The sequence below is a fragment of the Taurulus bubalis genome (assembly GCF_910589615.1).
Source record: "Taurulus bubalis genome assembly, chromosome: 11".
Taxonomy (NCBI): domain Eukaryota; kingdom Metazoa; phylum Chordata; class Actinopteri; order Perciformes; family Cottidae; genus Taurulus; species Taurulus bubalis.
The window spans coordinates 2,068,302-2,095,801 of NC_136599.1; the positions used below are offsets into that span (position 1 = coordinate 2,068,302).

Here is a 27,500-nt window from a genome sequence, read left to right on the forward strand (position 1 = left end):
TTCTGACTGATGTTCTCTCTAGTGAAGGAACCCTTCTGACTGATGTTCTCTCTAGGGAAGGAACCCTTCTGCAGTCAGTACCGCTGTGGTTCTCTGCTCGGCAGCGGTGGCTTCGGTTCCGTGTTCTCCGGCCAGAGGCTCTCTGACGGCCTGCAGGTCAGACGACTGGTTCAATCTGAACTTTATTGATAGAATGGACGTGTCTTTAGATGGTTCTAATATGGTTCTCCAACTACTTCGGTTCCTTCGGTTCCTCCAGGTGGCCATTAAGCAGATCTCCACAGACCGAGTTCAGCAGTGGACCAAACTGGTGAGTGAGTGGTTCATTGTTCTCCAGATCAAAATGTTCCCAAAGAGCTGAGGTGTACACAGAACCCGGGTCAGCTGTGCCCTCTGCTGGACTGACAGGCGAGCTGCAGCCTGTGATGTCACATCCTGTGTGATGTCACAGGGTCAGTAAATGAAGCTGCAGTATTTCCCCCTCGGTGACAAACTCATTTCTTATTCACCAGAACTTTAACTGGGAACCCCCCCCCCCCCACACACACACACACACACATGCACGCACATGCACGCAGATGCACGCACACACACGCGCACACACACACACGCACACACATGCACGCACGCACGCACGCACGCACACGCACACACACACAACGTAGAAACACCTGGAACACACCTGCAGGCGGTGGAGCGGGGCATAAAAACCCACAGAAGTTTCTTGTGAAGTAAAACGCTGACATGTCGTTTACTAAACTAAGTCATTCATCAGCAGAAGATATTCATGTCCATTAAATAAAGAGTTTCTCAAGGAAATAGACATGAAAGTAAAGAAACTATGATGATAAACATATAATAATCAATAGTTTATTCAATAATGAAAATAATGGTTAGTTTTAATAGAATTACGAAGGTTTTAATTTTATGGATATTTAACTATTTATTGTGTGTATATAAACTACGTGTATTTATACACAGATTATATACACAACATGTGTATACAGGGTGTATTTATACACAGTCTATATACACGGCATGTGTATAAAGGGTGTATTTGTACACAGTATTAAATACACAGCATGTGTATAAAGGGTGTATTTGTACACAGTATTAAATACACAGCATGTGTATAAAGGGTGTATTTGTACACAGTATTGCAGTACAGAGGACTTGTGTGTTTCCCTCTCAGCCCGGTGAGGTCAGCCCGGTTCCCATGGAGATCGCTCTGCTGCAGCGGCTGTCAGAGGTCGGAGGTCACCAGGGGGTTCTCCGCATGCTGGACTGGTTCCAGCTGGAGGGGCGGGGCTTCTTCCTGGTTCTGGAGCGCCCGCCTCTGAGCCAGGACCTGTTCGACTTCATCACGGAGAGAGGAGCGCTGCCGGAGCGCCTCGCACGCAGGTTCTACTGCCGTTCCCCTCTGTGGTTCTACTGTTCTCCTGTGTGGTTCTACTGTTCTCCTGTGTGGTTCTACTGTTCTCCTGTGTGGTTCTACTGTTCTCCTGTGTGGTTCTACTGTTCTCCTGTGTGGTTCTACTGACTACTGTTCTCCTGTGTGGTTCTACTGTTGTCCTCTGTGGTTCTACTGTTGTCCTCTGTGGTTCTACTGTTGTCCTCTGTGGTTCTACTGTTCTCCTGTGTGGTTCTACTGTTCTCCTGTGTGGTTCTACTGTGTGGTTCTACTGTTCTACTGTGTGGTTCTACTGTTCTCCTCTGTGGTTCTACTGTTCTCCTCTGTGGTTCTACTGTGTGGTTCTACTGTTCTCCTGTGTGGTTCTCCTGACTGCTGTTCTGTTGTTGAAGTTCCGCTCTGTTCCCTCAGGTTCTTCCTCCAGGTGGTGGAGGCCGTGCGGTTCCTTCACGCTCACGGCGTGGTGCACAGAGACATAAAGGACGAGAACATCGTGGTGGACACGAGGACGCTGGAGGTCAAGGTCGTGGACTTTGGGTCCGGAGCTCCTCTTAAAGAGACAGCGTACCGTGAGTTTGAAGGTCAGTCAATAACAATAACAATGATAACAATAATAACAGTATTAATAATAACAATATGAATATATTATATTATTAAGAATATTAATAACAATATTGATCACAATAGTATTATTAATGATAACAATAATATTAATAACAATAAGATTAATAACAATATGAATCATCATATTATTATTAATGATAACAATAATATTAATAAGAATAATATTAATCATATGAATCATAATAATATTAATAACAATCATATCAATAATATAAATAACAATATTAATAGTGTGAATCATAGTATTATTGTAATAACAATAAATATAGCAATAATATTAATATAATTATTAATGATAATATTAATAAGAATAAGTAAAATATTAATAACAATGCGTATAACAATATTAATATAATTATTAATAATAATTATAATATTAATAAGAATAAGTATAGCAATAATATTAATATAATTATTAATGATGATATTAATAAGAATAAGTAAAATATTAATAACAATGCGTATAACAATATTAATATAATTATTAATAATAATTATAATATTAATAAGAATAAGTATAACAATAATATTAATAACAATACGTATAACAATATTAATATAATTATTAATAATAACTATAATAACAATAGTATTAATATAATTATAATATTAATAAGTATAACAATAATATTAATATAATTATTAATAATATTTATAATAAGTAACAATAATATTAATTTAATAATTATTGTAGTAAGTAACAATAATATTAATATAATTTTTAATAATGATAATATTAATAACAATAAGTATAATATTAATATAACAATAACAATGATGATAATAATAACAATAACCAGGACTACGAGGTGATGGGTCCGTCTTCAGGCTGTACTGATGTCTCCTTGCCTCCTCGTCTCCTCCCTCCTAGGGACCCGGGTGTACAGCCCCCCTGAGTGGATCGAGGCCCGGTGCTACCAGGCGGTTCCCCTCAGCGTGTGGTCTCTGGGCGTTCTGCTCTTCGACATGGTTTGTGGAGACATCCCGTTCGAGCGCGACCAGGAGATCGTCAGGGCCACGCCCACTTTCACCAGACGGGTCTCCAAAGGTGAGCGCAGGCCCCGCCCACCTGCAATCCGATTGGCTCAAATGCCAAGACGTTTTAACCCGCAACCTCGCCTCGATCTTTCTTCCCAGAATGCCAGTCTCTGATTCGCTGGTGTCTCTCGTACCGCCCTGAGGAGCGGCCGAGTCTGGAGGAGGTCCTGTCTCACCCCTGGATGGAGGGAGGAAAGGAGGAGAAGGAGGAGGAAGAGGAAGGAAGCCTGCAGGAGGACCACAGCGCTCTGCCTAACCAGTCCCTGTAACCACGGGAACAACCCTGAACGTACAATAAACGTAACCCTGAATATAACGACTCTGGACAGATGACCACAGCAGACGTAACCCTGAATATAAAGACTCTGGACAGATGACCACAGCACACGTAACCCTGAACATAAGAGGCTCTGGACAGATGACCACAGCAGACGTAACCCTGAATATAAAGACTCTGGACAGATGACCACAGCAGACGTAACCCTGAATATAAAGACTCTGGAGAGTCTCTTGGAGAGAAAAGTATTTATTTCCATGTTTTATTTTGTATAATTTACCTGTTGGTGTGTCTGATTTGAGCAGAACGACTTCCTGTTGGGTTTTTATTTATTTGTTAGAGAACGAGCGGCTTTATTTTTCGGATCCTTTGCTGCAAACGTTCCAGTGGTTCAGTAGAAGAAGAACGTTGTCCAGCTTCCTGTGTGAGGAACGTTCAGTAGAAGAACGTTGTCCAGCTTCCTGTGTGAGGAACGTTCAGTAGAATATTTATTGTGCCGTCAAAGCAGATTTGAAGACTTTTAGTCAAACGTCAGGAAACAGGAAGTCCTGATTTCGGGCTTCCTGTGGTCAGCGTGACTCGTTGATGTTCGGTGTGATGTCACCGGTAATGCTCGCGTTCTATTGGCTGGTTCCACCGCCGGAGTGGCTTGTTGGTCACTCGTTTCTGTTTATTTACATTAAATAAGAATTTATGGATCGAAATAAAAGTAAAAAAAAGATCCGATGTTTGCATTAAACAGTTTTGTCACTTCATCACGTCGTGTCCCGGCTTCTCATTACCCACAATGCATAGTGTTCATAACATGTTACAGCTTTAATGAGCAGAAAACATCATTTAATATAACAATATGTTGCATTATGTTACGATACTTCATCTAATATTACGATACATTACATTATGCTACATTGTTTCACTACGTTATGTTACATTATGTTATACTTTGTTACATTACATGGTATAACATGATAAACTGCAAAAGTACTATCTAACATAAAGCACTATCTATACAAGTACTATCTCTCTCTAAGAGCGTTGAAACAGCGTGCAGTTCCTCAGTGAACCAGCAGGTGTTGCTGAACTCAAATGTCTGACAGGTGAGGTGTTACCCAGCAGCCAATAGGATTCCTTCATTGGTGTTCCCCAGCAGCCAATAGGATTCCTTTATTGGTGTTCCCCAGCAGCCAATAGGATTCCTTCATTGGTGTTCCCCAGCAGCCAATAGGATTCCTTCATTGATGTTCCCCAGCAGCCAATAGGATTCCTTCATTGGTGTTCCCCAGCAGCCAATAGGATTCCTCCGTGTCCAACCTGCAGGAGAACAAAGAAGCGATTGTTGTCGGCAGGATGACAGAGGTTTCACTCTGATTGATGATTCAGAGCTCCTCGTCACAGACTTTATTTCAGTCACAGAAATAAAGTCATAAATATTTTGTGCAGAAAATATTCATAAAAAAATAAAGAAACATTTACAGTTTCTAACTCACAGTCACATCAATCTCTGGAGGCTCATCCCACTTCTTTTAAATCTGTGTTGTTTATCTAAACATAATTAATGTTAGTATATTCCTGAAAGATAATTATCAATATCAATTATCAATCAACAATTATTATTTATTAACAAATCAGGGTTCACAATAAGAAATAAGTAATACAAATCATCAAAACAGAAAATTAAGTAAATCAATTGAAATATTTGTAGACCAGGAAAAAATACTTTTTTTTTACTTGATTTAGAAAGATTTTTTTTTTGCATATCTATAAATAGGGACAGGTATTTCAAGTTTTTGCTTCAACAAATATTTAAAATGAATGTTCAGGGTTTTATAATAAAACATTTTTCTCGATTCATTAATAATATCTTTCTGAAAATAATGAGATTCAAGATAGATTTAGTTAACACAACTATTATATTATGCGTTATATAGCGTTAATATGATATAATGTACGAAAATAAAGTATAATATAATATAATACAATATATTAAACAATAATATAATATCTTAAAATATAATTTATTAAAATACAATACAGTGTAATATAATACAACATAATATAATATATTACAAAATAATATAATATATTAAAATACAATATAGTATAACATACGGAAGCGCATTGCATTCACTGGATAAAAAAAAGAGACCCCTTTTCTCGTAATTACGAAAGGTGCCATACTGGCCACTGTATGCATGTGTGTGTACAGGAGTCTGTGTGCATGTGTGTGTACAGGAGTCTGTGTGTACAGGAGTCTGTGTGCATGTGTGTGTACAGGAGTCTGTGTGCATGTGTGTGTACAGGAGTCTGTGTGCATGTGTGTGTACAGGAGTCTGTGTGTACAGGAGTCTGTGTGCATGTGTGTGTACAGGAGTCTGTGTGCATGTGTGTGTACAGGAGTCTGTGTGCATGTGTTCGTAAAGGTTTATTGAAGTCACCGTAAGAACAATGAAGAAAAACGGAAGTAGCAGTTGGTTAGCTTAAGCTCTGACACAGACAAAAAACGCAACAATATAAAACAATATTTTCTCAAAAAATGAACTTGAACAGCAAGGTGTTAAACTAATACATCCGTAACCTTTTTATCACTGTTTCCGTTGTTATGGCAACTTTTCCTTACTAACAGCTTCCGTTTTTTTTACCTTCAAAATAAGAGCGCAACCGGAAATGCACCGACTGCAGTAACAAAACGGACTAAAATAAAGGACAAAAAAAAAGGAGCAAACTATTACAATACTTTAAACTCTCAGAGGTCCGTTACAGTCACTACCAAACCAGATTGGATGCATTTCAAATGCATGAATTTGTATCCATGAAGCATCCCGTGTTGGTTCAACTGCTCCTGCAGAAACAGAGGACATCCAGCGCGTCAGACTGGGCTTTCCGCCTGAACAACCCTAACGCCTTGAGATGCCTGCGCAGTGATGACATTCTACATTTAATACCATTTTTCAGAAACATCAGTATTTCCCAGTGTCTCAAACCGAGAAGGTAATAATAGCAGATTAACTGCGATAGCGCCAAAATTGCCACTGAGAGAGGATTTACAGACAGTTTCCTTTTTCTTTATCTTTTCTCGTAATTACGAGATTAAGATGTCGTAATTACGAGAAAAGGGGTCTATTTTTTTTATCCAGTGAATGCAATGCGCTTCCGTAATAACATAATATAATATATTCAGATACAATATAGTGTAATATAATATAATATATTAAAATACAATATAGTATATTATAATATAATATATTAAAACACAATATAGTATAATATAAAATAATATAAAATAATGATGTTGGTGTAGTACAGTTTGGAGACAAGGGATCGACGCGGTTCTTTCCCTCGGAGTGATGCCTCCTGTCGACGCTTCTCGTCTCTGCAGCTGTAGTTCGTGTACTTCCGGGACTCTTCGGCTACTTCCGGGACACATCGGCTCCTCCGCCGTGTTTTCATCCGCTACTTCTCTCCTCAGCTCCGGTTGCCTGTCGCTCTTTGACCCGAACAACAGACCCGGAGCTCGGTGCTCCAGTCTGGTTCTGAGGCTCGTGGAGCGAGTCAGCAGGTCAGCGGGTAAAAGGCTCGGTGCGGACGGCGGGGAACCACATGATGGCGGCGGAGAACCGGAGCCCGGTGGCGGAGGAGAAGACGAGCCGGAGTCAGACTGAAGGTGAGTGATTCCCGGGGAGGAGAACCGGCCCGCACGGCTCTGACTTGGGGGTAACTGGAGGGTAACTGGGGGGTAACTGGTACCGATTGGAGGACTGGTGTGATACAAAAATAAAATACAAATTCATATTTTACACATTAAAAGTAATAAAAACAAAGTTTCTTCGTCTGTTTAAGGTTTATGACATCGTCGTTTAGCTACCTAGCAGCTAACTAGCAGCTAACCCAAACTAACCTCTCATGCTAGCTGAGCTAAAGCCAAGGCTAACTCACTGGTTACTAGCGCGCTAACGAGCTAGCTAGCCCATCAGTGCTAATGCTGCTGTACTCTGGAGGCTGGAGCTCGGGGGCTAATGCTAACAGCCTAAAGGTGAATGACCCACCAGGTAGGATGATGAAGAACTGGTGACGTGGAGGTTTGGTCACACAGACAGGTGTAGTCAAAGTTTTACTATAATATCTAATAATATTATATTACATTATAAAATATATATGTGTGTGTGTGTGTGTGTATGTATATATGTGTGTATATATATATATATATATATATATATATATATATATATATATATATATATATATAGCATTAATGTGAAATGTCTCCTTTAGATCCGGTTTAGTTTAATCTAAATCAATAAATATATATTATATAAGAACGTCAGATGTTTGTAGTGTCGCCCTGTGAGTAAACAGTACAAAGTACTTTACCTGAGATGTAGGTGGGTGTGACGGGTGTCCTCAGGTACAGGTGTGACAGGTGTCCTCAGGGACAGGTGTCCTCAGGTACAGGTTGTCGGGGGTCCTCAGGTACAGGTGGGACAGGTGTCCTCAGGTACAGGTGGGACAGGTGTCCTCAGGTACAGGTGGGACAGGTGTCCTCAGATACAGGTGGGACAGGTGTCCTCTGGTACAGGTGGGACAGGTGTCCTCTGGTACAGGTGGGACAGGTGTCCTCTGGTACAGGTGGGACAGGTGTCCTCTGGTACAGGTGGGACAGGTGTCCTCTGGTACAGGTGTGACAGGTGTCCTCTGGTACAGGTGTGACAGGTGTCCTCTAGTACAGGTGTGACAGGTGTCCTCTAGTACAGGTGTGACAGGTGGACGGGTGTCCTCAGGTACAGGTGTGACAGGTGTCCTCAGGTACAGGTGGTCGGGGGTCCTCAGGTACAGGTGTGACAGGTGTCCTCTCTTTCCCCCAGTCGCCCACCGGAGGCTGAAGTACGCCAGTCTGGCGGTGCTCGTGGTCCAGAACGCGTCGCTCATCCTCAGCATCCGGTATGTCCGCACGTTGCCCGGCGACCGCTTCTTCACGACGTCGGCCGTCGTCATGGCGGAGATCCTGAAGGTGCTGACGTGTGTCGTCATCATCCTGCTGCAGAAGAGACGTGAGGATCAATACGCCTGATCGCTGTCTTTATCAATAATCATGTTTACTACTTGATAGCAGAGACAATGACCGTCTGTCTGTCTCCAGTCAACGTAAAGGACACGGTCTACTTCCTGGTTGACTCCATCGTGTTTCAGTACAAAGACACTCTGAAACTGGCCGTTCCTTCTCTCATCTACACGCTGCAGAACAACCTGCAGTACGTCGCCATCTCCAACCTGCCGGCTGCCACCTTCCAGGTGAGTTATCGTCTTCATCATCGTCACCGTGTTGGTCCGTCTCTTAATGACGTCTCGCTTCCTGTCTGCATCTCATTGGTCCCTACTGGAGACGTCCATCTTTCTTCAGCAGCGGCCATTTAGTTAGTGTTTACTGACTTTGCAGTACTAGTTTGTGTTTACTGACGTCGTAGTACAAGTTAGTGTTTACTGACGTCGCAGTACTAGTTAGTGTTTACTGACGTTGCAGTACTAGTTAGTGTCTAGTCAGTAGAAACGTGTCTCTGTGTAACAGGTGACCTACCAGCTGAAGATCCTCACCACGGCTCTGTTTAGCGTGATGATGCTGAGGAAGACTCTGTCCAGAGTCCAGTGGATTTCTCTGCTGCTGCTCTTCGCAGGAGTCGCCGTCGTTCAGGTACGTTCAGTCCTTCTGGTACTTCTAGTCCTTTTGGTGCGCCTAGTCCTTTTGGTACGCCTAGTCCTTCTGTTCTGGTACGTCTAGACCTGTCGGGTACGTCTTTGGGTACGTCTAGTCCTGTCGGGTACGTCTTTGGGTACTTCTAGTCCTGTCGGGTACTTCTGGTCCTTTTGGTACGTCTAGTCCTTCTGTTCTGGTACGTCTAGACCTGTCGGGTACGTCTAGACCTGTCGGGTACGTCTAGTCCTGTCGGGTACGTCTAGTCCTGTCGGGTACGTCTAGACCTGTCGGGTACGTCTAGTCCTGTCGGGTACGTCTTTGGGTACGTCTAGTCCTGTCGGGTACTTCTAGTCCTTTTGGTACGTCTAGTCCTGTTGGGTACGTCTTTGGGTACGTCTAGTCTTGTCGGGTACGTCTAGTCTTGTCGGGTACTTCTAGTCCTTTTGGTACGTCTAGTCCTGTTGGGTACGTCTTTGGGTACGTCTAGTCTTGTCGGGTACGTCTAGTCTTGTCGGGTACTTCTAGTCCTTTTGGTACGTCTAGTCCTGTTGGGTACGTCTTTGGGTACGTCTAGTCTTGTCGGGTACTTCTAGTCCTTTTGGTACGTCTAGTCCTGTTGGGTACGTCTTTGGGTATGTCTAGTCTTGTCGGGTACGTCTTTGGGTACTTCTAGTCCTTTTGGTACGTCTACTCCTGTTGGGTACGTCTAGTCCTGTCGGGTTCGTCTAGACCTGTCGGGTACTTCTAGTCCTTTTGGTACGTCTAGTCCTGTTGAGTATGTCTTTGGGTACGTCTAGTCTTGTCGGGTACGTCTTTGGGTACTTCTAGTCCTTTTGGTACGTCTACTCCTGTTGGGTACGTCTAGTCCTGTCGGGTTCGTCTAGTCCTGTCGGGTACTTCTAGTCCTTTTGGTACGTCTAGTCCTGTTGGGTACGTCTTTGGGTACGTCTAGTCTTGTCGGGTACTTCTAGTCCTTTTGGTACGTCTAGTCCTGTTGGGTACGTCTTTGGCTACGTCTAGTCTTGTCGGGTACGTCTTTGGGTACGTCTAGTCCTGTCGGGTACGTCGTTTATCCTGAGTCACAGCCGAGTCGGGCAACCGGACCCGTGTCGGGTTCGGGCCAATGCTTGCCCCGGTTATTTACGCCAGAATCAGGCATTGTTTTGACCCAATTCTGGGGCATCATTCTGGTACGTCTAGTCCTTCTGGTACGTCTAGTCCTGTCGGGTACGTCTAGTCCTATCGGGTACGTCTAGTCCTGTCGGGTACGGCCAGTCCTTCAGGTACAAATCAATTGATCTTTTAAATGTCCAGATAGATTTCATCAGCTTCGTCCGAATCGGTGAGAAAGACTTTGTGGGTCAGGTGGTGAAACCGATCTTCTGTCCGACTGATCGGCGACCCGATGGATCGATTGATTAATGATGTCATTGATCTCCTCCTCCTCAGGTGGAGCAGGAGGGCAAGAAGAAGGAGGAGGTGTCGTCGTCGGTGGAGGGCTCCACCCAGAACTACACGGTGGGCCTGCTCGCCGTAGTGGTCAGCTGCCTGTCGTCGGGCTTCGCCGGCGTTTACTTTGAGAAGATCCTGAAGGGCAGCTCGGCGTCCGTGTGGATGAGGAACGTGCAGCTCGGCGTCTTCGGCATGGCGCTAGGCATGCTGGGACTCTGGTGGAGCGACGGGGCCGCCGTGACCGAGCACGGCTTCCTGTTCGGCTACACCGGCGCGGTGTGGTGCGTCATCTTCAACCAGGCGTTCGGCGGGCTGCTGGTGGCCGTGGTGGTGAAGTACGCGGACAACATCCTGAAGGGCTTCGCCACCTCCTTCTCCATCGTGGTGTCCACCGTGGTCTCCGTCTACCTGTTCGGCTTCCACGTGGACCTGCTCTTCACCGCGGGGGCGGGGCTCGTCATCGGCGCCGTCTACATGTACAGCCTGCCCAAAGCCGCCGCCTCCTCGTCCCCGAGCGCCACCTCCTCGTCTTCCTCGGCGTCTTTGGCGTCGCCGAGGACGGACGAAGGCGCCGAGATGGAGGCGTTTCTGCCAAAGTCAGTTCTGGTGAAGTGACGCCTCTCTCTCTGGAGTTCTCCACCTCCCCCTCCCTTCTTCTCTCTCTCTCCTCTGTTCTCCACCTCCTCCGTTCTCCCCCCCCGTCCCTGGCCTCCTGCTTACCGTGTCCTAACCTCGCATTGACCTCCTAACCACTCACCTCCTCCTGATCTCAGCTGAAGACTGGTGACGACGGAGGAGGAGAAAAAAGCAGAGAAGACTTTTACTTTCCTTCCTGGTCTTTTTCAAACTTCTCTCCTCCTTCCGGCTCCTGAACTGGAAGCGAAGAACTCCTCGCCTCCTTTTTGCTCCTCCCGTGATTAACGGAGAACGGAGGAGTCGATGAGCTCCTGAAAACGGAACATTTAGTTTTGATGCTCCTGTAACTCTGAACTCCTGACTCGAGGAGGTCTGGTTTGACCTCTGCGCCTCCTCCTCGCCTCCTGCTTTCCTCCCTAAACACTAACCTCTCCTCTCTCCTCCACCTCAGAGCTCAGGGAGGCGGGGCCTATCCGCCCGCCGTCCTCGTCACAGACTAACTGCTCAAAGCACAGGAGGAGGAGGAGGAGGAGGAGCTGCTGCAGAGCGTCTCTGCCTTAAAACTCTCACTACGTGAAAGAGGAGAAGCCTTACGCTGATTATTGATTATCTTCATCAGATCGGCTTTACTTACTTTCTTTCTTTCTTTTTGATTTATTTTCAACAAACTTTAAGTTACAAAAAATCGACACGAGAATCTGTCAGTGTTTTTGTCCAAAAGTCAAACATTCAAACTCGTTCGTCAAGAACACATCTTTAAACGCCTGTCCTCCTCAGGAGAACGCCTGTCAATGGACAGACGTTCTCCTGAGGAGGACGGATCCCTAAAGACGCATAAAAGAGAACCGGAGCTCCTGGTGTTCACAAAGAGAATGAAGTCAAACAGAAGTTAAACTCTGAGACGTTAACTGATACAAAATATAATAATATTCATAAATAAAATCGCAGATTTTAATCTGCACTAGAAAATAAACTGGAACAGATGAAGACGTTCATGAAGAGATTCATAAACCACTTTAACACATCCAGCTCTCTGGTTCTTCTGGTTCCTCCTCTGGTTCTTCTTCTTCGAGTTCTTTTGGTTCTTCTGGTTCTTCCTCTGGTTCTTCTTTTTCTGGTTCTTCTCCTGGTTCTTCTTCTGATTCTTCTTCTTCTTCTTCTTCTTCTTCTGATTCTTCTTCTGATTCTTCTTCTTCTTCTTCTGATTCTTCTTCTGATTCTTCTTCTTCTGATTCTTCTTCTGATTCTTCTTCTTCTTCTTCTGGTTCTTCTTCTGGTTCTGATTCTTCTTCTTCTTCTTCTGGTTCTTCTTCTGGTTCTGATTCTTCTTCTTCTGATTCTTCTTCTTCTTCTTCTGGTTCTTCTTCTTCTGATTCTTCTTCTTCTTCTTCTTCTTCTTCTTCTGGTTCTGCTTCTGATTCTTCTTCTTCCTCTGGTTTTTCCTCTGGTTCTTCTTCTGTGGTTTCGTGTTTTCCAGCTCTGGTTAATCTAATCTCGTTGAAATGATTAAACAGTTCGTTTGGAGGAAACCAGGTGAGTCATGTGACCTCCCATGTGACCTCGTGACCTCGACCCTTGAGATAAAGACTCGCTCTCTTTAATGGAACAATCATCATATTGATCAGTGATGGAATGTGAGTTCGGTGTGATTGGTTATTGATCGGGTGCCTTTTGCTTCTCGTCTGACCTGAGGTCAGTTTGAGATCTGAATGTCTGTCCAGCCGCTTCCTGTTTACCTTGTTTACGTTGGGAGGAAGCTTTCCGTTGTTTTAGTCATATTTTATTATTATTATTCTTGATCTCAAGAAAAATTTGAATTATCGATTCAATTTTGTGTTGTTTGTTTTCAACATAGCACAAATTGTATTCATTACTTCATGAAAATGATGATTTATCAAAGAAGACGGAGTTTGTTCTTCAGCTTCTGCAGATCGTCATGGAGACGGAATATTAAAACACAAATGTGTTTCATTTCCTCCCAAAGTACAAAATATTCTGTTTTTATTTTCACAATCAAAAAGAAAAGAGAACGTTATTTTGAATTTTGTTAATTATTTCTGTCTTTTGGGAACAAATATATATTAATGAATTAATATTAATATATATATATATATATATATATATATAAATAAATAAATTTATTTTAAGAGGGACTGAAGGTTTGATCTGTTAGATGTTCTGGCTGCAGGTCGCTCTACAGATTGATTGATTGATTGATTGATTGATTGATATTCAGGATAAAACAATCTGAATTTGATTTTAATTTTTCATCAGATCTTTAATACGGAAACTGAGCGACGCGGAAACTTTAAAAATGATTTTCTTTTAATCATAATTGAATTATCTGTTTTTATTAAAAACCAAATCAATATCTTTCTAAGATTGATTTCTCAACATAATGAGAATAATCTCTGGATTGTATCCGAATCATATCGCCAGAAAACAACTTTTATTTTCATATTTATTGTTGATTATATTGTAATTATGAATATTCAATAATAAAATATTGATTTCTGCTGCTGACTTCACATAAATATCTCGTTATATTGAGCTAATCATATGAAAAATGGATAAAAGTTAAAATAGTTTTCTCCTCAAACGACTTTATCTCAAACAATATCATAAAATATTGAGATTAATCTAAACTACATATTATTTTAATTTACATTTTAGTAATTTAATATTCTTATTATTGTTGGATGTTTTTTAAATAACAGATCAATAAATAAAACCCAAGTTTGTTTTTTGGAAATAATTTTCTCATTTATCTTTATTGATTTAGTTTTTCTAATAAAAATAAACTACTTGGTTTATAATTACATAATTATTTTGATTTAAATAATTTTATTGAGAAAACTCTTCTTGGTGAAATAGTTTCTCGTTTGTTCTCCGTATTAAATGTTTAGTCTGAAGTGTGATTTATTGTTTCAAACTGAATATGAGTATTGAAGCTGAAAGAAGCAGCAGTTTAATTTATTTCATTTCTTATAAATTGCTCAGAGATTTCCGTTGTTTTTTCCAAAAGAAGAACTCTTTAAAAGCTGTGCCAAACATTTAAATGAATGACTTTAATCTTTGTTTCTCCTTCACTGAAGATTCTTTAAATCTGTTCGTTGCTCTCGACTCGTTCTGTAAATACTTCTTTTGCTAAAGTTTTATATAAACAAGGAAATGGTTCAAAGAATCTGGAGTTTGTCTTAATTTGGAGGGGAAATAATTCCAGTAAAATGTTTCTGGATGTTTTGCTTTAATTTCTGCAGCGTTTTGTAAATAAATCTGGAGACAAAAAAGTTGTTTAAAGAGGAAGTTATAAAGTTATAAAACTTAAATTATGTTAAAGAAAGAAGTCACAAGATGAATGTGGATTATTTAATCTTCCCAGATCAACTTTATTCTCAACTTTATTCTTCTACTCGTCAAATCTAGTTTTTTTTTCATATATCTATCTATCTATCTATCTATCTATCTATCTATCGATCGATTGATCGATCGATAGATCGTATATTTTCCACACAGATATTTATAAAGATTATTGTGATTGTTATAAATTCAGTTTTATCTCTGAGATATAGATTTTGTATTTTTATAATTTGTGTATTTTAACTGTTTTAATGAAAATGTCTCATTTTGGAACATGTTCGTTTGGTGTTTTAGACGATAAAACACACTTAACTGAAAATACAGTTTTTTGATTTTATTGGCTAATTTTGATTTTCATAAATGGAAAATTCCAGATAAAAAGCTAAACATTTTATTTTTTGTTTCTTCATGTTTTCAAATTGATGTGTATGAAGCAGGAAACTATATGATTATACTACTTATAGTACTATATAGCATGCATATAGTATATAGTACTTAGTAGAGAGGCACTTTAACACAACAGGAAGTCTAACGTCTTCTTCTCCTCCTTTCTTCTTTTCCTTCTTTCTTCTTCTTCTCCTTCTTTCTTCTTCTTCTTTTCCTTCTTTCTTCTCCTTCTTCTTCTCCTCCCAGGTGCTCAGCTAAACAGAAAGGATCCTGAGTGACAGACGCCGGCCTTCCTCCTCCCTGCTGGTACTACTGTAGTATCATTACGGTACTACTGTAGTATTATTACGGTGCTGCTGTAGTATTATTACGGTGCTGCTGTAGTATTATTACGGTGCTACTGTAGTATTATTACGGTGCTGCTGTAGTATTATTACGGTGCTACTGTAGTATCATTACGGTACTAGTGTAGTATCATTACGGTACTATTGTAGTATTATTACGGTGCTACTGTAGTATCATTACGGTACTACTGTAGTATTATTACGGTGCTGCTGTAGTATCATTACGGTACTACTGTAGTATTATTACGGTGCTGCTGTAGTATTATTACGGTACTACTGTAGTATCATTACGGTACTACTGTAGTATCATTACGGTACTACTGTAGTATCATTACGGTACTGCTGTAGTATCATTACGGTACTACTGTAGTATTATTACGGTACTACTGTAGTATTATTACGGTGCTACTGTAGTATTATTACGGTGCTACTGTAGTATCATTACGGTGCTGCTGTAGTATTATTACGGTGCTACTGTAGTATCATGATGGTGCTACTGTAGTATTATTACGGTGCTGCTGTAGTATCATTACGGTGCTGCTGTAGTATCATTACGGTGCTGCTGTAGTATCATGATGGTACTACTGTAGTATTATTATGGTGCTACTGTAGTATTATTACGGTGCTACTGTAGTATTATTACGGTGCTACTGTAGTATCATGATGGTACTACTGTAGTATCATGATGGTACTACTGTAGTATCATTACGGTGCTACTGTAGTATTATTACGGTGCTACTGTAGTATCATGATGGTACTACTGTAGTATCATTACGGTGCTACTGTAGTATTATTACGGTGCTACTGTAGTATCATGATGGTGCTACTGTAGTATCATTACGGTGCTACTGTAGTATTATTACGGTGCTACTGTAGTATCATGATGGTACTTTGGTTCTTTTTCCAGAATCCTTAAAAGATAAAAATATTTCCAAACGTCCATCATTCATCCATCCTTTCAAAATAAAAGGCAATATTTCTTATTCTGAATGGAATCTGAGAATTGTTTGTTACATTTCATTTAGCTGACGCTTTCATCCAAAGTGACTTACATGTTTGCTCTATAAACCGTAGACACAGCAAAGGGGAGCGATTAGGGGTTAAGTGTCTTGATCAAGGACACAATGACATGGACTAGCAGAGCCGGGGTTCTAACCACAGACCCTCTGATAGAAAGACGGGCATACTAACCACTGAGCCACAATCGTCCCCTTTAGTATCGATACACCGTACAACAGGGATTCCCAAAGTGTGGTGCGAGCTGCCTCTAGGGCACAGGTGGGCAAACTACGGCCCTGCTGGTCTGTTGCCATCATTGTGCTTTGGGAAAATCAAGTCGGGAACAGAGAGTCGTTACAGCGGTCTTTACGCGCCGTGCGGACAAGGGCGACACTTTTCTTTTTTTTTTATTACCGTAATATAACGCAAACCACTGAAAAGCTCCACTTCTTAGCGGTCAGAATCCTTTTTAATTATGTTGTTAAGCGTTAACTTTAGAAGAATTACGGTAATATGAATCACTTTCTGACGCCGGATTCGCTGTAATTGTTTTTCACAAATACACTACATGTATTATAATTATTTTTTCCCTATCAGATTATTTTCTCATTGTACAGCTCTGTTGCTCAGCCTGCAGTCTTCAGCCATCAGATTGCATCTGATTTGAAGGAGAAACTTTCATCCAATCAGATTTTCTCTCCTGTGTCTCCAGGCCAGCAAGGCAGTTTAAACAGGCCTTTGCAGATTAAAGTACACAGAGTGGGCGTTGTGGTTGATTGTCATGGACTTCAACCAATCAGATCGTTAGTTTGACAAACTGGGCGGATTCTTTCACGTACATGGCCTGCGAGGTGGCGTGGACGTGTGATTGGTCAGTGGCCCAGCGTGACCATCAACATGCGCTGTGATTGGCCAGTGTGTCAACAGGGCGGAGCTCAGTGGGAGCTGGAATGGTTCAGGCGGAAGCTAGAGAAGTTGTGACATGTTGTTTTTTCCGTGTCTTGGCGCTCGGTGGACTTAAACGGACTTGGTGGTGGATTTGAGGCGTCGACTGCTGCTGTCGAGCGGATATGTTCTGCCCTAGAACGCGTGGAGGTTTCCGGGGTGCGGTCGGGAGGCTCGGCTGTCCTCACCGGTCCATGGCGCCTGTTGCTGGAACTGAAGCTCCGTAAACCGAACAACCGCGTTGCTGAACTCGTTGTTAATAAGGACAGGCGGATGGACTTTGTCTTTAAGTGAACAGCATCCGGTGAGTTGCTTTTTGTGTTTCATCTGCGGTGGCGTTGTGTTGTGTGCTTTTTTTTTAAAATCATGGATTGTTTTGTCATGTTATAACTGAGTGTGGTTCTTATTGATGCGGGGAAATCCCCGGTGGGCCGGCGGGGTCGGGCGGGTCAGAGAGGCGCTGCGTGAGCTCTACCGACTCAGAAACTTCCACTTCTTTCTTCTTTTTTTTTCCAGAATAGGCGCGGGGGGCTTGGCGCTTATACGGTTAAAATAGCTCCGTGGTCGGTCCACACCGTGTGACCTCCATGCCCGTAATAGTGCAAAGAAATCGTCCGTATAGCAGAGTGAGCTCTGCTGTCCACACATGACAGTCTGGATGAACGCGCCGTGTTCAATACACGAGGGTCAGACAGGAACTCCCGGGACACTTTGTTTTCCTTCTTCCTCAGTCCGCACCTGATGTGGACTCACGTCATTGAAGGCCTTGGTCTAAAACCCACGGCCCGCCACTGAGTTTTAGAGTTGTAAATGAACTGACAGCTGCATGCAGAGTGTTTTTCCTCAGTATGACTAACATAACTAACCACATTCCACCCTGCGCGCTCATGTCACGTGACATATAGGGTTCTGTCTGCCAGCCTCCTGCAGTGATCCCTTCTGTCACAATGAGTGGACCCAAGAAAAGACAAGTCCACAGTGAGTGCAGAGTCTTTAATGAGGAGTGGACTAAGTATTTTTTCACCGAAGTACGATCAAAGGCAGTATGTCTTATTTGCCAAGAAACCATTGCAGTATTCAAAGAATACAATATTAGCTGCCACTTTTCCCGCCAAGCATGCTAACAATTAGGGCTGAACGATTTGGGAAAATAATCTAATTGCGATTTTTTTCCTCCAATATTGCAATTGCGATTTAATATACGATTTTTTTTATTTTTTATTTTATCCTCTCTTTTCCCCAAAAAAACATAATGAATGATTTAAATATGACCAACACAATATTAGATACATTTCGTGTAAAATGTTTTTTCCCATTGGCTGGGCCTATTTGGTCGAATTAAATAAAAAGAGGAGTGGGAGGAAATATGAATTTATTTAATCCCATCCACTTTCCACAACTCAACATAATTTATATATTTTTACACACGATAATTTACCAATGGCAAGATGTAATCTGTGCCCAAAACACTGGAGCCTCGTCCATTCATTAAGCCGTGCAGCCAGCACCATGTCTGACGCGTTGTCTGTCGTGATGCAGACGTGTTTCTCCTCCTTGAGATCCTGAGCTCCAATAAAATGGACTGTCAGACTCTGGTAAGGCTCAGCTGTGCGGCTTGACCACAGATCAGTAGTGGCAGCAAAAAAGTCCACCGTTTTAAGCTCCGTGGCGACTTTCTCATGCACTTTTTGTACAGCTCCGGTATGGCAGTCTGACTGAAATGTGTACGGGCGTATCCTGTACCGTTTATCAAGCGTTTTTATCAATGCCTTGGACCCAGGCTTGGTCACCGGGCTGAGAGGCATCATATCTTTGGCTATGAACTCGGTTATTGCCCGAGTGATTTCCCCGTGTCGTTGTGAATTACGCTCATATGGAGTGACGCTTTCAAACATTTCGGTCAGTGATCCCTGTCTTGAGGTATTTGGCTTGTCTGGCGCACTGGTGCTCTGCATCTTGGCCATACAACTGTCATACGCTGATTTGTGGTGTTTTTTTAAGTGCTGGAACAAGTTTGTAGTGTTCCCCCGTGAAGTAGCAGCAGGAGCGGCATGCTCTGCACGTCACCGGACGCTGCGCAGCATCTTCTTGTTTGAAACCAGAACAGCTGTTCTTCTTCCAGACTAAAGTCTCAGCTGTGTCAGTTTCTGACTGTCCCGTGGAGCCAGAGGACATTGCGCAACAGGTTAACGGGCCGCATGAAAAGTTGATGCAGCCGAGTTCTCCGCTCTTTCGCTCGCGTCACGTGATGACGTTGTAATCGCGCACGTTGCGGTTAGAAAATCTCGTTTTATCAAATCGCGATATTATCGCAAATGCAATTAATCGTTCAGCCCTACTAACTATGCTAGCCAACAGTCAACGACAGAACGGGCGGCTACTGCTAAGAGGTTGGCAGCCAATTTAAAGAGTCAGCAAAATATTTTTCTCCCCCAAACTGCTATACAAGAATCAAGCACCAAGGCAAGTTTTTTGCTAGCATTCAAATTAGCAAAAGCCAGCAAGCCTTTCTCTGAAGGAGAGTTTTTGAAAGAATGTATGGTAGAAACAGCAGGTCTCTTATGTCCAGAGAGCAAAAACAAATTTGAGAATTTTTGTTTATCACGCAGAGCAGTGACTCGGCGTGTAGAACAAATTGATGAGGATTTAACCAGCGAGTTGAACAAAAAAGCTGAGTCATTTACGTTATATTCTCACACCGCCCCCTGCCGGCCTCGCCGTCGTCCAGTGTAGAGCCACGGGTCTCACACCGCCCAGCACCCCCTGTGGCGGACCACAGGCTCCCCACCTTCCCTTTGGCTCCAATAATCTGTTTTACCAGATACTCTCATGTGGTCTGCATTTGGGTCCGCAACATTGTCCTCCCATGACAGGTTCACACAAACACTCTCCATCCATCTGATACTGGCCCGGCCCATCTGTCAATTTTTTTAATTCAATGTGGCCCCTGAGCCAAAAAGTTTGCCCACCCCTGCTCTAGGGGGTGCGCGAGAGGAAAAATGTAATGGTGGTCTAATGGTCTAATAATTCATATTAAACGTAATTTAAAAAAAAATAAGTAGGATTTTTTAATTATAAAAATTCCCTTTGTAAGATTTAAGTTTAAAATTAAAAACGTACAATTTGATAAATAGATGCACTTCCGGTCCGGCCGCCACACTGTCTTTTACCTTACCACTAGCTAGCCTAGCTTGTGCACCTAGCGTCATTTCATTCATTCAGCAACATCCATGAAAATATGTTAAACTGGATGAACATCTTGCTGAAACTTGCGCCAAACATCGGAAAGCTTTGTGCAAAGATGCAGGCCCATCCGTCGCATTAATAGATGTAAGTATGTGGCCAAATGTTATTGTTATTATTGCTACAGGTTACTGGGAATACTCACGTCTCTCACTTTCTCCCCCTCCCTCTCCCTCTCTATCTCTCTTGCTGCAGGCTAAGCCACCTGCGCTGCATGTGAAAATCCTCATATGGACTCCTCCTTTTTTATTTATATCTGTTTCTGAGCCTATGCATGTGCCACTATTTGTTCTTTACGTGGCTTACTGTGTTTAAGTAAATAAATGTGAAATGCAATCTGCCTCTGAGCCTGTGTGTGTGTCCTCGCCATCCTTATTGCTCTTTAAAAGTGACGCCTTGTGTAACTGAAATTTATACAGCGGACTAAATCTTGTAACAAACGCCACGCACGAGCAAACAGTTCTCGCATTGGTCCGATTTTATGCGGCTATAAATAGGCTCTGTTGCGTTTTTTTTTTTTATGGTGTGGGGGATTTGGGGTGCGTGAACCCGGTCGGGATGTAGAAGGGGGTGCGTGGCCTAAAAAGTTTGGGAACCGCTGCCGTACAACATCATGTGGGACCCAAACAGTTAAATGAGTCTCTGGTAGTTTGAGGTCAGCTTGGTGTGTCAGGGTCATATTAACCAGGCTGGCAGTGTGACAGAGAACAGGTTTCCAGCTCTACCTCCTCTATCAGACTGATGCTCTGTGGCTGCAGCCCCTTCATACCTGAGAGTCTCCAGTCTCCAGAGTGGATCCTCCAGTCCAGCAGACAGCAGCTTCACTCCTGCGTCTCCTGGATGATTGTAGCTCAGGTCCAGCTCTCTCAGATGGGAGGGGTTGGAGCTCAGAGCTGAGGCCAGAGAAGCACAGCCTTCCTCTGAGATCAGACAGCCTGCAAACACACAACACAACACACGTCACATCTTAAGACAATCTGGAGGAGGATTCGAGTTTATCCATGAATGTAAATCAGGGTTTGAGTGTCAACTAGAATCCTGACCTGAGAGTCTCCAGTCTCCAGTGTGGACTCTCCAGTCCAGCAGACAGCAGCTTCACTCCTGAATCCTGCAGGTTGTTGTTACTCAGGTCCAGCTCTCTCAGACTAGAGGACTGGGAGCTGAGGACTGAGGACAGAGCTTCACAGCTTCTCTCTGAGAGGTTACAGCCACTCAGTCTGAAGAGACAAGGAGGAAGAAAAAAAAAATAATAAGTAGAAAAGATAGCAGTGTATTTAAATTGTGATCTATGAATCTAACGATATCTGTACTTACATAACTTTGTTGGAGGCTTTGACCACTGGCAGCAGCCTCAGAAGAGCCTTCTCTGAAGCAGAGTATTTCTTCAGGTCAAACACCTCCAGATCTTTTCCTGATGACAGTAAGATGAAGACCAGAGCTGACCACTGAGCAGGAGACAGTTCATCTGTGGAGAGACTTCCTGAACTCAGGGACTGTTGGATCTCCTCCACTAGAGAACTAACATTCAGTTCATTCAGACAGTGGAACAGATTGATGCTTTTCTCTGGAGACACATCCTCATTGATCTTCTTCTTGATGTATTCTATTGTTTCCTGATTGGTCTGTGAGCTACTTCCTGTCTGTGTCAGCAGACCTCGTAGGAGAGTCTGATTGGTCTCCAGTGAAAGACCCAGGAGGAAGCGGAGGAACAAGTCCAGGTGTCCATTAGGACTCTGGAAGGCCTTGTCCACAGCACTGTGGTAGAGATGTCTTGGTTCAGGTTTTGACAACAGGGAGGTTGTTGGTTCTTCTGCCATCAGGTTGACACCAGAGTTGATGAAGGTCAGATGGACATGAAGAGCAGCCAGAAACTCCTGAACACTCAGATGGACGAAGCAGAACACCTTGTCCTGGTACAGTCCTCTCTCCTCTCTAAAGATCTGTGTGAACACTCCTGAGTACACTGAGGCTGCTCTGATATCGATGCCACACTCTGTCAGGTCGGATTCATAGAAGATCAGGTTCCCTTTCTGCAGCTGATCAAAAGCCAGTTTTCCCAGAGACTTAGTCATCTTCCTGCTCTCTGGACTCCAGTGTGGATCTGTCTCAGCTCCTCCATCATACTTGACCTTCTTCACTTTGGACTGAACCACCAGGAAGTGGATGTACATCTCAGTCAGGGTCTTGGGCAGCTGTCCTCCCTCTGTGGTCTTCAACACGACCTCCAGAACTGTAGCAGTGATCCAGCAGAAGACTGGGATGTGGCACATGATGTGGAGACTTTGTGAGGTCTTGATGTGGGGGATGATCCTGCTGGCCTGCTCCTCATCTCTGAACCTCTTCCTGAAGTACTCCTCCTTCTGTGGGTCAGTGAACCCTCTGACCTCTGTCACCAAGCCAACACAGTCAGGAGGGATCTGATTGGCTGCTGCAGGTCGTGTGGTTATCCAGAGGCGAGCAGAGGGAAGCAGTTTCCCCCTGATGAGGTTTGTCAGCAGCACATCCACTGAGGTGGACTCTGTAACGTCAGTCAGGACCTCATTGTTGTGGAAGTCCAGAGGAAGTCGACACTCATCCAGACCGTCAAAGATGAACACAACCGGGAACTCTTCAAACCTGCAGATTCCTGCTTCTTTGGTTTCAGTGAAGAAGTGATGAACAAGTCCCACCAAGCTGAACTTCTTCTCTTTCAGCACATTCAGCTCTCTGAACGTGAATGGAAACGTGAACTGGATGTCCTGGTTGGCTTTGTCTTCAGCCCAGTCCAGAGTGAACTTCTGTGTTAAGACTGTTTTCCCGATGCCAGCCACTCCCTTTGTCATCACTGTTCTGATTGGTTCCTCTCTTCCAGGTGAGGCTTTAAAGAGGTCTTCTTGTCTGATGGTGGTTTCTGGTCTGTGTGGTTTCCTGGATGCTGTTTCAATCTGTCTGACCTCATGTTCATCATTGACCTCTGCAGTCCCTCCCTCTGTGATGTAGAGCTCTGTGTAGATCTGGTTCAGAAGGGTTGGGTTTCCTGCTTTAGCGATCCCCTCAAACACACACTGGAACTTCTTCTTCAGGTTAGATTTGAGTTTACGCTGACAAACTGCAGCAAGAAGTCCTGAATGAACACACAACAAAGAACATCAATGAGTCAAAGAATAGATTTCAACATGTCATTTCCTCAAAGAATGAGTCTATGAATATATTCTGGTCTCTTGAGACATTAGTAAACATCCCATTCATCCAGCATGTTGAATCTTTAGAGAAATCCTCTTACTGCTCTGCAGACAGTCAGCCAGCTCCTCCTGCTTCATGCTCCTCAGGAAGTGCAGTGAGATCTTCTGAAAGGCTTCTCTGCTCCTCTTCCTCTGCTCTTCATCCTCACCATCCAACACCTCCTCATCCTCTCTCTGAATATCTAAGAATTCTGGGTAATCTGAACTCACAACCTTCTGGATCTTCTTCAGCTCGTTCTTCACAAAAGTGAGGATGTTCTCCTCCAGCAGCTGGAACAGAATATTCTATGAATGACAAACTAAAACCATGGAAGCAAACATCAGATCCATGTTGGACAGACTGACAACCCACTGGTCTAAAGAGTGCAGCATGGAGATGATGTGAACAGAATAGATGTAAAAGTAGTTGCACATGTACAGACCATAAATATGGAGTCCAGGTGTGTTTGATGCTGCTGGGCAGACGGACCTCTGGGAACCTCTGAGCTCTCCTGGTCCTCTCTGTGGAGGAGTCATGAACAATCAGCTCACATTGTGTTTGCTCCACAGACTGTTTATTGTTCATGATATTAAAACACAAATACAACAATAAGTTAAAGATGTTGTGTCCTGTCATGATTAATCATTTCATAAACCAGATGCTGAAGACTGGAGATGAAGGACGACCATCTGTGTGACAGTTAGTCATCTGTTTCATCTGTTTTAAGAACTTACTCTGGGTCATAAGAACGGCGTCCATCTTTGAAGTCAATCGGAAAGTCTTTAGACCAGTTACTCTTCATGGACACACAGCTGGGTTCAGGAGACTGTTCTCTCTGTGAACTGATAAAAGGTCATTTTATTACAGCTTCAACATTTCTTTGATAGTAAATAAGGTACAGCTTCTTCATGGTGACTTGTTTGCTAAGACGTAATAACTAAAACTACACACATCTTGTAGCGGTTTGACTTCACCTGTATTTTGGGCTGCAGCTCACCTGGGAGTGAGGTCAGTTTGTGTCAGTGCTAAACTTTTGTCCTGGTCATTTGTGGGTGGGGCCTGCACTACCTTCCCTGATTGGAATTGTGATTAACTATCCAGCGGCTTTGGCTTTAATGAGGGTGTTTCTGGAGGTTCCTGCAAGGCAACAGCCTAGTTACCAACAAAGACTAGGGCTGCAGTCGAATAGTCAAACATGACCTTCTAACGTCCAACCCTCACCACTTCTCCTTGACCTCTGAGGAAAACGTCACGGGTCAAGGAAAGATGGAAAGGAGACTTCATGAGGAGTTAGGAGAAGACAACCGCGGAGTTTAGAGGATCAGACTCCACTTTCACTAACGACGTAGTTATGACCCGACGGTGGGCGATGTTAGTGACGTCAGTCTGCAGTGAAACTACAACGCTGTAGTCCATCTCTACCACAATAAAGATCATCTTTAATACTTCATACGCGTCTTCTTACAGTGTTGCGTCATGCAGACGATTTAAACAACCTGGTTCATATATTACTTTATTAACATAAACAACCTGTTCATAATATTACTTTATTAACATAAACAACCTGGTTCATGGTATTACTTTATTAACATAAACAACCTGGTTCATAATATTACTTTATTAACATAAACAACCTGGTTCATAATATTACTTTATTAACATAAACAACCTGGTTCATAATATTACTTTATTAACATAAACAACCTGGTTCATGGTATTACTTTATTAACATAAACAACCTGGTTCATAATATTACTTTATTAACATAAACAACCTGGTTCATAATATTACTTTATTAACATAAACAACCTGTTCATAATATTACTTTATTAACATAAACAACCTGGTTCATAATATTACTTTATTAACATAAACAACCTGTTCATAATATTACTTTATTAACATAAACAACCTGTTCATAATATTACTTTATTAACATAAACAACCTGTTCATAATATTACTTTATTAACATAAACAACCTGTTCATAATATTACTTTATTAACATAAACAACCTGGTTCATGGTATTACTTCATTAACATAAACAACCTGGTTCATATATTACTTTATTAACATAAACAACCTGGTTCATAATATTACTTTATTAACATAAACAACCTGGTTCATAGTATTACTTTATTAACATAAACAACCTGGTTCATAATATTACTTTATTAACATAAACAACCTGGTTCATAGTATTACTTTATTAACATAAACAACCTGGTTCATAATATTACTTTATTAACATAAACAACCTGGTTCATAATATTACTTTATTAACATAAACAACCTGGTTCATAATATTACTTTATTAACATAAACAACCTGATTCATATATTACTTTATTAACATAAACAACCTGGTTCATATATTACTTTATTAACATAAACAACCTGTTCATAATATTACTTTATTAACATAAACAACCTGGTTCATAATATTACTTTATTAACATAAACAACCTGGTTCATAATATTACTTTATTAACATAAACAACCTGGTTCATATATTACTTTATTAACATAAACAACCTGGTTCATAATATTACTTTATTAACATAAACAACCTGTTTCATAATATTACTTTATTAACATAAACAACCTGTTTCATAATATTACTTTATTAACATAAACAACCTGGTTCATAATATTACTTTATTAACATAAACAACCTGGTTCATAATATTACTTTATTAACATAAACAACCTGGTTCATGGTATTACTTTATTAACATAAACAACCTGGTTCATAATATTACTTTATTAACATAAACAACCTGGTTCATAATATTACTTTATTAACATAAACAACCTGGTTCATATATTACTTTATTAACATAAACAACCTGTTCATAATATTACTTTATTAACATAAACAACCTGGTTCATGGTATTACTTTATTAACATAAACAACCTGTTTCATAATATTACTTTATTAACATAAACAACCTGGTTCATATATTACTTTATTAACATAAACAACCTGTTCATAATATTACTTTATTAACATAAACAACCTGGTTCATATATTACTTTATTAACATAAACAACCTGTTCATAATATTACTTTATTAACATAAACAACCTGGTTCATATATTACTTTATTAACATAAACAACCTGTTCATAATATTACTTTATTAACATAAACAACCTGTTTCATAATATTACTTTATTAACATAAACAACCTGTTCATAATATTACTTTATTAACATAAACAACCTGTTCATAATATTACTTTATTAACATAAACAACCTGGTTCATATATTACTTTATTAACATAAACAACCTGGTTCATAATATTACTTTATTAACATAAACAACCTGGTTCATAATATTACTTTATTAACATAAACAACCTGGTTCATAATATTACTTTATTAACATAAACAACCTGTTCATAATATTACTTTATTAACATAAACAACCTGTTCATAATATTACTTTATTAACATAAACAACCTGTTCATAATATTACTTTATTAACATAAACAACCTGTTCATAATATTACTTTATTAACATAAACAACCTGGTTCATGGTATTACTTCATTAACATAAACAACCTGGTTCATATATTACTTTATTAACATAAACAACCTGGTTCATAATATTACTTTATTAACATAAACAACCTGGTTCATAGTATTACTTTATTAACATAAACAACCTGGTTCATAATATTACTTTATTAACATAAACAACCTGGTTCATAGTATTACTTTATTAACATAAACAACCTGGTTCATAATATTACTTTATTAACATAAACAACCTGGTTCATAATATTACTTTATTAACATAAACAACCTGGTTCATAATATTACTTTATTAACATAAACAACCTGATTCATATATTACTTTATTAACATAAACAACCTGGTTCATATATTA

At 41.3% G+C, this 27,500-nt stretch overlaps 3 protein-coding genes across 3 annotated transcripts; 2 read left to right on the forward strand and 1 right to left on the reverse strand.

The window, feature by feature from the left end:
• Nucleotides 1–42: 42 nt before the first annotated feature.
• On the forward strand, nt 43–3,961 carry pim2 (Pim-2 proto-oncogene, serine/threonine kinase; the record flags this gene model as incomplete). Its single annotated transcript, XM_079226429.1, has 6 exons — nt 43–156; nt 260–310; nt 1,193–1,401; nt 1,823–1,992; nt 2,907–3,083; nt 3,173–3,961. 6 exons carry the CDS (start codon nt 43–45, stop codon nt 3,340–3,342), a joined length of 891 nt encoding a protein of 296 aa, XP_079082555.1. The 3' UTR covers nt 3,343–3,961.
• A 2,989-nt stretch (nt 3,962–6,950) lies between these two features.
• slc35a2 (solute carrier family 35 member 2) lies at nt 6,951–11,624 on the forward strand (the record flags this gene model as incomplete). Its single annotated transcript, XM_079226431.1, has 7 exons — nt 6,951–7,011; nt 7,753–7,842; nt 8,210–8,395; nt 8,485–8,636; nt 8,911–9,033; nt 10,486–11,084; nt 11,576–11,624. The coding sequence occupies 7 exons, from the start codon at nt 6,951–6,953 to the stop codon at nt 11,622–11,624; spliced, it is 1,260 nt and encodes a 419-aa protein (XP_079082557.1).
• Nucleotides 11,625–21,077: 9,453 nt separating this feature from the next.
• On the reverse strand, nt 21,078–24,423 carry LOC306743867 (protein NLRC3-like; the record flags this gene model as incomplete). Its single annotated transcript, XM_079226432.1, has 6 exons — nt 24,338–24,423; nt 24,046–24,124; nt 23,665–23,893; nt 21,717–23,505; nt 21,438–21,619; nt 21,078–21,337 (listed from the first exon to the last, which is right to left on the reverse strand). The coding sequence occupies exons 1-6, from the start codon at nt 24,403–24,405 to the stop codon at nt 21,078–21,080; spliced, it is 2,607 nt and encodes an 868-aa protein (XP_079082558.1). The 5' UTR covers nt 24,406–24,423.
• Nucleotides 24,424–27,500: the final 3,077 nt, after the last annotated feature.